Source organism: Platalea leucorodia, assembly GCF_965183815.1.
Source record: "Platalea leucorodia genome assembly, contig: HAP1_HAP1_SCAFFOLD_161, whole genome shotgun sequence".
Taxonomy (NCBI): Eukaryota; Metazoa; Chordata; class Aves; order Pelecaniformes; family Threskiornithidae; genus Platalea; species Platalea leucorodia.
Genome location: NW_028121386.1, coordinates 140,596 through 152,083, shown reverse-complemented (window position 1 = coordinate 152,083; position 11,488 = coordinate 140,596). Strand labels below are relative to the sequence as shown.

The 11,488-nt window shown below is 49.3% G+C and overlaps 1 protein-coding gene across 31 annotated transcripts; it reads right to left on the bottom strand.

Moving 5' to 3' along the window:
- Positions 1 to 123: 123 nt before the first annotated feature.
- LOC309603644 (endoplasmic reticulum-Golgi intermediate compartment protein 3-like) lies at positions 124 to 11,399 on the bottom strand. 31 transcript variants are annotated; one of them, XM_082338530.1, is made up of 9 exons: positions 11,264 to 11,397; positions 10,320 to 10,407; positions 8,885 to 9,031; positions 5,521 to 5,614; positions 4,200 to 4,345; positions 3,145 to 3,260; positions 2,487 to 2,597; positions 1,538 to 1,724; positions 1,084 to 1,181 (listed from the first exon to the last, which is right to left on the bottom strand). In XM_082338530.1, the coding sequence occupies exons 1-5, from the start codon at positions 11,348 to 11,350 to the stop codon at positions 4,318 to 4,320; spliced, it is 444 nt and encodes a 147-aa protein (XP_082194656.1). In that variant the 5' UTR covers positions 11,351 to 11,397; the 3' UTR covers positions 1,084 to 1,181; positions 1,538 to 1,724; positions 2,487 to 2,597; positions 3,145 to 3,260; positions 4,200 to 4,317. The 31 variants fall into 31 exon arrangements, 30 of the variants coding, with proteins under 30 accessions (XP_082194651.1, XP_082194667.1, XP_082194650.1 ...); XM_082338522.1 differs by lacking the exon at positions 5,521 to 5,614 and having other exon boundaries at positions 11,264 to 11,398; XM_082338533.1 differs by lacking the exon at positions 4,200 to 4,345 and having other exon boundaries at positions 5,369 to 5,614.
- Between the last annotated feature and the right edge of the window lie 89 nt (positions 11,400 to 11,488).

The following is an 11,488-nucleotide window of genomic DNA, read 5'->3' as shown; positions in this document are numbered from 1 at the left end:
CGTCCCTCCTCTTTCTCCCACCCCAGTAGCCACATCCTGGATTCGCCCGGTCCCCCAGCAGGCTCACACTGCTCTGCGTGCCTCCCGTGCTGCACCGCTGGGGTCAATGGCTGCATGAGGTGCCCACTCGTATAGTCGGTCCGTCTCCGATGTCTCGGGAACGGCAGCCTTCAATGCTGGGCCTGTGTCAGGAAAATGCAGAGAGGCACACAGACGTTATATACTGCTTTCTGAGAGAGAGCTGGCCATGCAAAACAGAGTAAAAATCCCATCGACCTACATACTCTGGCAACAGAGAGACCCCAAAAGCACAAAACCCAAGCAACTGACCTCACCCCCACCACAGCCCCCAGTGCTGTCCACTCACCTTTGCCATCGCACTTCACTTGACCATCTTGCTTAGCCTAGACCTATTACTTTAACTGCAAGAATAGGTCAGACCACACACCAACACAAAAGTTAAGAGTTACTGTCAGCTGACTCAAATATAAGGGGAAACAGATAGAGCTGAAAAAAATCATGCCTGCAAATGCCAAAAGAGGTATGGGTAGCACGTGACTGTGGCTGGCATAATGACAGGCTTTTCCTTTATGGGTAAATCACTCATAAATGACTCCATGAACTGCAGCACAGAGAACCTCTCTGTGGACAGCATTCTCAAATGAGAGTGTTGACATTAACGGGATATGAGACTGGGCTGCTGGAAGCTGCTTGCACACAGAATGCTACTGTTAGATAACGCTGCGCTAAAAAGTCTTAAGCCACAGCTGCATAGGAGTTACAAGAGGCCTGAGTGCAGACAGATGCTGAAGACGACGAGATCGGCACCGCCATCTAAATTGAGATTGGCTGAAGGTGATGCAGGCTGAGCTATTAAAAACTAGCTACAGAAGTATGTGCTACTTCAGGTGGTGGGACGGTTCTGTCAGGTCAGTCTGACTTGGGCACCCAGTTCTAATGCCCGTCGAGTGCTATCTGTGATATCCCTCATAGCCTCAAACGTACTGACCACGTTTCGCATGTCCAAGGCCCCCCCCAGGTGATGAAAATCAAATGGACCAAATAAGGACTCTGCTTCATCACCTTGGCACCTGAAGGACGCTCCTTCCTCTGCTGATGGTCAACACAGATGTCCTTATGCCATTTCTCAAATGCGGGTCAGTCCTTGGGCACCTGTACTGCTAAAGGAAACAAATGATTACGCTTTGATAGCCTGCTCCATCCTCCTCTCGTTCTTTAAGAAATCTAAAGAATGCTACTGTCCCGATCGCTACAGAACAGAAGTTTGTGCAGGAGATGACTGAGCCCATCTCCATAAATGGAAGACTCCTGCTACAACTCCGCTTTGCCTTTTGGTGACAGTGCCCGCTGTCAGTGTGCCCCAAACCCTTTCATGAGTCACCTGGAAAACCAGATACAAGTAGTTCAAAGTGTCTGGCAAATCAGGTATGACCTGAAAGCATAGGTGTACCCCATCTCATCCCCAAAACAGTCAGAGCGCTGTCTTCTCCCACACAAAACAGAACAAAAACCTTACCCTCTGACACACTCTGAAAGGGATTAGTGTACCCACATAATCTATGCTCAAATACTGGACTTCCTCAGGGTACAGCCCCACAAAGACGAGAGGAAGCCCAACACTGCCTCCCTGGATGCTCCAGAACTCCGAGTGCTCTGCTCCCCTCTCCACCACTCCCATCATGGAAATGCAGTGGTGAGGATACCTGGCAAAAAAGAGGAACGAAAGCCATGTGGACTGGGAGGTCAAAGGAAGACCAGACCTTACCTGCAAGAATAAACAAAAGAACCCCGCTCAAAAAATTTCAAACAAAACCAAGAAAAGATGAAAAAACCCAGAACCTTCAAAAAGACAGGACACTGCACCAGGCAGCAACCGATACCACCCAGCGGATGAAGCCACAAGGACAAGAGGCCCTTCATGAAAACAGTGTGAGACACCTGAGCCTGATTACCTATGAGGCCCCTTACAAAATTAGGGAGCCTGTTGGCTGATGGAAAAACCCACGGTGGCAAGACGTGGTGACTCAAAGACCTCAAACAGACACCTTATGACTACAGAAACCGGTGCTAAAAAACACAATAGGTAAACAAGGACAAGAGAACATAACTGCCGTGAGTGATACTAGAGCAAACCTCATTGGACAGTTAAGGAAAGACAAAACTGTGATAATAGAAAAGGCCTGTGTGCCCAGAGACTATGATGAAGACAAGACCCCTAGCTGGAGAGCATTACGAGCACAAATAATATGCATCCTCTTCTCCAAGAAATCCGAAGAAACACAATGACAGAAGCCTGCACTGGAAATAAGTGCCTAGTCAATGCCTCTAAGTAGCAATGATAGTGACATATGGACAGATGGTGGAGGGATGGATGCAAAGATTAAGTCGGGGAATGAAGGAAAAGGCACAGAGGAGCAGAGACCTCAGAGTTCTGGGGGTGTATTTTAGTGTATACCTGAATGTACCTAATGCTTTCCGAGATGGGACTTGTCTGACATTTGACCCTGCACGCTGTGACGCAGAAGCCCGGACAGTTCACACTGCGTCTCTCATGCCTTTGTCGTACCTCCCGTCACCTGTGGAGAGATTAAACCAGAACAAACCTCAGCGAAACCCAAATCCAACTGCAAAACCCATCTGAGAAAGGCTGATGAACCCACCTCCCCTTCCCAACCATCCCCTGGTCCCAAAACTTTAGAAACCCTTTCTCTTCTCCTGAACTTTCAGGGAAGGAAGCCCACTCCTTCCTGACAGCTCCTGCCCTGTATTTGCACCACTGAACTCCCCGTGTCAGCTGCTCCTTGGGAGCTGCTCTTCCAAGCTGTGCCCTGTGTTGTGCGAGCACCTCCTATCTTCCATCTTCCCACAGACTCCGGGCTCTGCTACAGACCCACAAAATAAGTGAAGTCCTGATGCTTATAATCTCTGAGGGGCCTGCTGCAAGCTGCAAAGGCTCTAGGGAGAACATGGTACTCTGTCGGTGATCGGGAAAGGTGATGAGCTGTTCCATACCCTGAAAGACACTATGCCTTATGTCCCTGCTGCTTTCTTGAAAAATGCTGAAAGCCCGTATACGGATGCAGACAAGATGTATGCATCTTAACCCCTGTTAGATTATCTCACCATCAGTCCTGCTAAGGAATGGTATCAACAACTTGCACAGTATGCAGCAAAACTGGTGAAAAAAAAACAAGGTTCCATCTTCAATAAAGTCAGGAAGTCCAGGAAAATACAAAGCACTTGGGGAAAAAACCAAAACCAAAACCATACCGTTAAACCACCTTGCCACCCCTGAACACCCAATACAAAATTACTGACCTGAAAAAAAACCCCAAAATTGCATACAAGTGTACTTTCTACAATATATGCTGCTGAACCTTGACTGGTCCTGAAGCCCTTACCTCCAACACCTCCGCTTCTCTCAGTATCAAAACACACCTACCCAAATAGCTTAGACAGCTCAAAAGCTGCAGCCAACTGAAGGAACAGCAGAGCACTGACACCAGAGAAGCCCAGGAGTGGAAGGAGCTCCCTGAGGAGAGGTTACAGCTCAGATATCCCGGGCCCTGCCCACCACCCTTCCTACATTCACCTGGGAAAGGGGACGGGCAAACCACCAGAAGGCATAAAGTGGCCAGAAGAGCAGCAGGAAGTTTGCTCATCTGCCTTAAGCTTAGAGCGTGGAAAGCACTGAACAGAGAAAGCAACCCTTACAGGAAACAAGGATGCCACAGGCAGTGAAGGCTGGGGTATGGGGACACTGTCAGGTTCAGGGACGCTGCATCTTGGGATGCAGAAGTCTTTGGACGAAAACCAGAGTTCTTCAATCAGACGTGAAACCAGCACCATGGACCGCGCAGCCATTTGGTGCAGCTCACAGGCTCGTGCTAAATGTGCGAGTCCATGCAGAAACGGTCACTGAGAGTGCCCAGGCACACTTTTGTGACAGAAAGGGGTAGTGCCTTGTGTGCGAGAGACACAGGAAGGAAAGCACCTGCGCCTCAGTCTCTGACAGCCACCCTCATACGAGGACACGTCACACACCAGCCAGACACCACCTCCTCAGCAACCAAGCACCGCTTGCAAGCCGTGTGGCAGCACCCTCTCCCAAGGCCCGGGTACCAACGAGCTGCCGCACAGCAGAGGTGGCCCCCAGCATCCACCCAGCTCCTACTCACTGGCCTCCCTTCCAGAGCGGACAGCTCAGAGCTGCTCCGCGTGCCTGGCTGTCTCCTCTTGCCCAGCTGCTGCTGCTGTTGGCACTTGGCCTGCTGGAGGAGGAGGCGTTGCACTTTTTCAAAAGCCTCCAGTCTTCCACCTGCACCTGCAAAAGCACAAGCACCATCTTACCATCTTTATCGCTATAAAGAGATGCTCCAGCTCAGGACTTGAATCCTTGGTGGAGTTTTCTTCCACAAACCAATAAAGCAAACATCAGGGACTGGACTTGGAAAGGAGGCTTAATGCTCCTGGAGCAGCTTGAGCTTCTTGATGTACTTTTTGAGATTTTGGCATGAGGATGCAAGCTGATTTAATGCAGAGCTTGAGTCTAAAGACAGCTTTGCCTGTCCATTTAAACAGCCAAGTCACTCCTTGGCAAAGAAATCTGCTACAAAAACGACATCAGTGTCCCACAGTTCTGAGCAGTTTGGAACTTCCCGGTGTGAACAAAGCATCTGGCCGTTTCTATTCCTCCTCTCCTCTTCCCTGAAGGGCAAGACTGTCAACACTGGAGGGAGGCTTAATGGCAAACTTTCTTCATTACTTTGTGACCTCTGGGGAACACCTTGGTCACCAGAAAAAACAGTTTTCTTTCTTGGTTCCACGTTTTGCCGGACCAAAGAAAAAGTTGAAGGCTGGAATCATGAATCCCTCAAGACGGAAACAGCTCTGGGGAAGGACGCGGCTTGACAGATGGGACAAACCAAGTTACTACAGAGACAGTAATAGCAAAGGGTAGTCCGGAACCCATGCACTACCACGGATCCATTCCTCCAAGAATTTGCAGGTAGGAGGAAAGAGAAACACCAAATGACACCTGTTGTTTGTGTGAGCGATAGGTGTCTGGTCTTTGCTCCTGTAAGGATGCAAAGCCTGCAGCAGAAGTGAGAAGGCAAGGCCATAGCCAGGTTTTATTCCAAGACAGCTCACGTAACAGTGAAATAATTTACGCAGCTCCCCCCTGGACACCAAATAATCCCGGAAAAGATACCGTTTGCCGAGATACGACCTTTGTGGGACTGCAAAGGTAGTGCAATTTGCACTGCCCTTAAACAGGCATGTAGACAAACTAGACAACCTAACTGCACGTTCTTAACAATCGTGAGTGCAGCTTCCAAAGACATACCAAAACCACAACAGTTCTCATCATTCTCTGAACACATGCCCAGGAGGATTTCATTGCCCAGACCTGCATAGACATTCTGGGAAAAAATGTGCATGCAGCACAACTGTATTAATCCAAGTGCTACGAAGATACGAAAAAGGTGTAAAGGTTACCGAACGTCCTCTGACTCTGCCCCGTAACAGCTCTCGCAGCGATCGGCATCCAAAGAATTTGGATCAAACACTTTTTCTTCTTCTTTCCCCAGCTCTAAGACAAAAGATGATTCAAAGTGATGAGGCACGTCTAGAAACACTGTCTTGTACTCTTGTTTTGTTCTATGCACAGTAACTGTTCTACACATGAACGCAGCGATTTTGTGTCGGAAGCTGCACATCCTGCACCCGAAGCCCACCTGAAATGGCACGCACAGAGCCTGTTGAGGCGTGGAAGTAAGACCAAGAAGCAGAGTAGTGTTTGTCATCTCAAGAACACCCTCCATAGAAAGAACTGGCTATCTGTAAGCCTTGCTGGAGCACCGATCAGATGTTACGTGCGTAAAGGCTTTGTTAAAACATTTTCTAAAGTAGACAAATCAGTAAATTGCAACTGATACAGGACACAAACAAAATTTTAAATAGCAGTCCACCGCAGTCAACGGTGCATAACGCATAATCCTGTCCCAAGACACGTAGGGACCATGGTTATCTCTTGCTGTGAAACAAGCTCAGAGTAGGAGTCTCCCGACTGGAAAACTGACAGCCAGTCCTCCAGGATGACAATGCTGAGAAGGCACACACGTTAACCACTGCCCACTAGAAATCTCCAAGGCATTTCTACCTTCTTCGTGACTTAACAATTCTGCCCACGTCTGTGCTGCATGTGTGTTGAATGCGCAGCCGCAGTATGGCTGGAGCACGAACTCGTGGAGTTTTATGTTCTCATGTGCAGAAGGCTGAAGAGTAACAGACTTGTAACAGAGGAGATGACAGCTGGTGACAGCTGAACCCCGCCAAAGGGCAGGAGAAGCCTACAGAAAACTCAAACAGGACTTTTGTTTTGTCAAGAACCAAAACAAATATCAAAGGTCTGCAAATTTTGGAGTTAGGAATAAGTGAGCCAAGGAATTTTGCGTCTAAAAGTTTGAAAACCATTAGCTCTTATAATAAGAGGCCCCCTTAAAAATCAAGCTGTTTCAACTCACAAATCCTGAAGGACAGGACCAAGTCCCCTGGGTTACAAAAGCCCTCCAAGGCTCACTATCTAGGCGCTGCTGCACTACCCTCTGTAAGCCTTGAAAAGATGGCTCCTTTGATAACTAATGATGGGGAAGGTGACAAGGTACATCGTCAGACACCGCTGAGGGGATAAAACGTTATCAGGGCCTTGTTTGTTGGAACTGGAAGGTATAACAGGTGGACAGAAGTGAGTATTAAAGATGCCTGTATTTCGTATTAGCCACAGAAAAAAAGAGATTTTAATTAGAAAGAATGAAATACGACTGAAAATTAATCATTAACCTTATTTCCTTAATCAAATACTTGATGGTAGTCACAATCAAGCAAACAAAAACTTTTAAGAAAATATACCCATTATTAAACAACTGTGCGAGGCTTTCTTTCTAAGGCTTACAACATTCAAAATAGTTGAAACTGCGCTTAAGAAGTCACTATTTAAAAAGCGGTATGGCTTTTCATCTTGTAATTACACTAAAAGGTAGCGTCAGGAAGAACACAGCTGAATAACTGCTATGCTTTGTCAAAGCCGTGACTGCCACCATTTGAACAAGAACACCTGGACACTACATGCAGTCTTTCAAGATACTGCAACCAGTAACAGCTTTTTAAATATAACCACTAGCTGCCTGTTGTCTCAGAGCCAGCACCCAGAGGTAACGCACACAGTTCAGACACTGTAAAGAAAACACAGTACATAAAACTCTACATGCAGGGTTTCTTGCTGTTAATGCGGTCCTCGACTTGCACGCAGATGTGATAGGTGAAACTGGAAAACTCTGTCCATGTTAAAAGGAAGGAAACGATAAGAACCACCGATAAAGAATTCAGTCGCTTATTGTCACTGAATGGAAACGAGTAAGATGACATCCAAGCACAGAATGCAGCCTACCATAGAAATCACTAAGCTATGAACTATTTCAACGTAACTATGATTAGGAAAAGCCTCCAGATACTACTCCATAAAATTTGGGTACGCTTTCCCAAATTTAAGGTCAATACTGCTATAGTTGCCATTTAAATAACCGACTGAACGTCAGTGTTACTAACAGAAACTGATAATCAGAGAGTTTAATGCAGATGGGCGGATACTTCTGATCTAACTTGTAACACGGGTGGTGGAAACCGAACTAGCCGCGTGCTTCTCCCAGACAGCAGAAGAAATTGCTTCTTCCCTGCAATGCATCTGATCTCTCTTAAAATGCCTCTTCTAGGTGAGACGGTTTGCTCCCTACGAGTTTCTCTTCCTCTCCATTGATTATATAAGGAGTCAGAGCAACCGGTTCAGACTGACTGATCCCAATGGACACTGGCAATACTAGCAAGGCAGGAGGCCTACACGTGTTAACAGAGAATTAGATACAGAAAAGCTGGTTTTGTCCCTGGACATTACGTTTGTAATGCCACAACCTCTGAATACAGAAAGGCTGCTCGCTGACACGATAGCAAGAACGCTATCACCCCATTCCCGTGACAACGGGAGACACTCTCGCACCTACCGATCGTTCAGCTCTTGCCTTGGTTTAGCCTTTCAACTTCAAGAACAGAAAAGTTAAATCTGAGTGATACAAATCAACAAATCTAGTTCATGCTGACAGGCAGAACTATACTATCTCCCAGAAAAGGTAATACGCAGCTCACGTTTTGGAAGGGAAAAGTCAGGACGGTATTACCGTTGGATTGCGACACTTTGACAGAGTCGCTTCTGCTGTGTATCGAGGTACAACGATGAGTCAGAACGCGTAAAAACGGTAGAGGAGAAGTTTTGTGTAGCCAAGGACCACTTACTACAACTGGTAACCAATAAATCAGCTAAAATATGTTTATCAGGTATGCATTAACATTATATGCAAAGCAAACGTAGCAAGGTGCAAGTTTGGGCTTAAGGGTCGAGTCACCGGAGCCTTCCCCGGAGAGACGCTCTTTCCTCTAACCAGGTCGTCCCATTTGTCAGCCCACTGTCATTTAAAGACACAACCAAAGTCAAGCTTTGCTAGAACAGCTGCTTGATTTCTAGTCGCAAAAGACCAGGAACTCAGCAGCTTTATGCCTGAAATGCATCCACGAGTCCTTGTCGTAATTTCAGAGGGACTACGCAAAGATCTGCCTCACAAAAGTAGCGAGTATTAATAGGAGTTTGTCTGATCCGCCAGTTTAATAGATTGGCGTGCTATAAACTCTTCAAGAGCTTGTGGTGTTTAAATGCTCTTCAGCTGCCACTTGTTCCCGTGAATCTCAAAACAGGCATACAGGGATGGAAAGACTACGAGAGCATGCACCCAAGAAAGGCAGACTAGCATCTTACCGTGTCTCTCGGCCTCTGGAGTCACACGACTGCCAGCTTTATCCAAACGTCGTTTAAACAGATTGTGCTCTACATCCAGCTGCTGCTCTCCTGCTACATCCACGGCATCGATGCTCAAATCTGAAACCAGCGAGCAAGGAAAGTGGGCTATAAACACACATTTGTTATGGCCTGTGGCAGGCTGAGGAAGCACTCAACCAGTGAAAACACAGAATCTTTCAGCGAGGGGGATACCAGCGGGCCAAACTGGAAGAGCAGGTACGGTTGGGGCCAAATGACGTACAGGGAATAAAACGCACGTTGCAGCACCCTAAATGACCCTTCCAAATACAGGGTCTGGTTTGGTGTACAAGAAGGACTGTTTCCAACTGCCACAGAAAGCGTTACCCCGAAAGGTAATACACTCAAGGCAAAAGAACAAAACCAAACCCCTCAAAGCCCATAACCATTTTCAGGAGTTCACGAGTTAAGCTTAAAATCGGCTGAAAGCTGTCTCCTCCCTCTACCCCCTCACCCTTCCCCCTTCAACATCAGCACATTTCCTTGCGATCTCTTTTCACAAGGAGGATTGAGAAGGTCTGTGGTCTCGGCCTGGTATCGAAGCACCGTGATGCACTGGCTGGCTGGCTACATGCTCTCTTGTAAGACCGACAGCTTCTCTGCACAAAACAGCAGAGGCTTCCACCCTCTCTGGCCTTCCCACGCCCTTTTAAATGTGAGGAAGGCAAAGACCAATAATATCTTGGGTGGTCAGAAGGAAGTCAGACTCACTACCTTTAGAGCCCAATGCACGACCCAAAGGAATTACTACAACAGAACAAGAGGCAGGGAAGATTGGCGGACAGTCGGGTAACGTGCACAGCAGTAATACCCAGCAAGACTTGCAAAATTTTCCATCGCTTTGTCCTGCAACTTTGTTTTCAATTTAGCTAAAAGGTAACCAGATTATTAACACGCATTCCGATTTTAAAAATTTTGGAGAAAGGTTACCACGTGGCATTGGCGTTACAGTCAGAATTTAAGTACCAAAGTCAAGGAAAAGTCGTGCCTCGTCAAGTAACTTCCAAACGAGACTCTCTCAAGTTTTTCGACAACAATACAGTCAAATCTTGAGTCCCAAGCGAACTCTGTGCCAGCTTTTTCGGTATTACTGAGCTCTCTGACAAAGTACACCACCACACAGAAATGCAAGTGGCGTTATATTGTAGCCTCATTTATAATCTAGAAAAATAACGCGGCCCGATCCGATTGGAAGCGCTGGTTTAAGCGCCCAGTGGGCCTGGCTGGAACCACCGCATAACCGCAAGGGATCAGCAGTTCCTCCCTGTCCGCGGCCCAAGCAGCAGCGCAGCACGCGGAAGCACCAGGCACACTGAGCCTCTCGGGCCCTCGGCAAGTACGAAAATTATTCCCAGCGTTCAGAAGTCTGACTCACAAGCACAAGGCGTGTGTGGAGAAATAACATCTAGATTGATCTTCAGTTTATCTCCCCTTGATTTGTCAACGTACAATTCCGGATGAACCTAGGAACAGAGGAAAAACAGAGAGTCCTGTTTCACTTGGCAGCAAACCAAAAGGCCTCTTTCCCTCGACTGCTCTGGCTCAGGAGCTGATTTTTAAGATGTGGGATTTGCCAGACACCTGAGCTGCTGCCTCCCACACCTTCCATGGTAGCTAAATGCTTGCCATTTGTGATACTTTTAAGACCAACAATAATTTGGGAATCTTAGAACTTGGGGTGGGGAAGGGGGTTCCTGCGCCTGCTTTCTTTTCTTTGGATTGCCTGCTTGTAGACAGCAGAGACAGCGAGAAGAGACTTTGAGACGCTCTCCTGCGACAGCGTTGCAGGAGGCCACAAGCCAACCTTTGCGCCAAGCGGCTTTCGGGGGAGGGCAGCCCGCTCCCATCGTCAGGACGACCAGCTCGGGGAAAGAGAAAAACCCAAACACAGCTGCTGCGGCGGCGGCAGCTGCTGCGTGGGGAGCCCGGAGGAGGCGGCGGAGCAGGCGGCGCCTCGGCGCGGGTGCGGAGGCACGGCGGGCCGCCACGGGCCGCCTCTCCGCCGGGGCACCGCGGGCAGCAGGCAGCACCGGGGGGCCGGCCCCCCCCCCCCCCGCCGCCGCTCACCTCCTTGGTGCGGTAGTACTGCAGCTCCGAGAAGAAAAGCAGCACCACGATCAGCCCGCTGACGAGAACCGCCGTCAGCCCCGCCGCTCGCGGCCGCCCGCCCGCCTCGCCTCAGCCCGCCCGCCGCCACCCCGAGCCGCTGCCTCCCGCCGCCGAGCGCCGGCCCGCAAGGTCCCCCCGGCCGGCCGCCGCCCCACGGCGAGGCCCGGGCCCCCCCGCCGGCCCCCGGCCGCCCTCACCCCGCCCGCTCACCAGCGCGGCCCCGCACGTCTTGCCCCGAAAGTCTTCCAGAGTCTCGGGGAAGGCACCGAACCGCTTCAGCCGCCACAGCGAGCCCATGGCGCCGCGCGGCCCGGAAGCAAACCCGCCTTCCGGGGCCGGGCCCGCACCGCCCCCGGAAGCCGGCCGAGGCGGCTGGCGGGGCCGGGGCTGCCGGTCGGCTCCGGGGCGGGAAGGTGCTCGCTGCCGCCGCGCCCT

What these genes read in the sequence shown, in the direction of transcription:
- LOC309603644 (XM_082338541.1), bottom strand. Translation starts at nt 11,350, where the DNA reads ATGGGCTCGCTGTGGCGGCTGAAGCGGTTCGGTGCCTTCCCCGAGACT. An exon ending in AGACGTGCGGGGCCGCGCTG is followed by an intron (nt 10,408 to 11,263) that starts GTGAGCGGGCGG and finishes CTCTGTTCCTAG; the next exon opens with GTTCATCCGGAATTGTACGT. An exon ending in TCCACACACGCCTTGTGCTT is followed by an intron (nt 9,032 to 10,319) that starts GTGAGTCAGACT and finishes GTGTGTTTATAG; the next exon opens with CCCACTTTCCTTGCTCGCTG.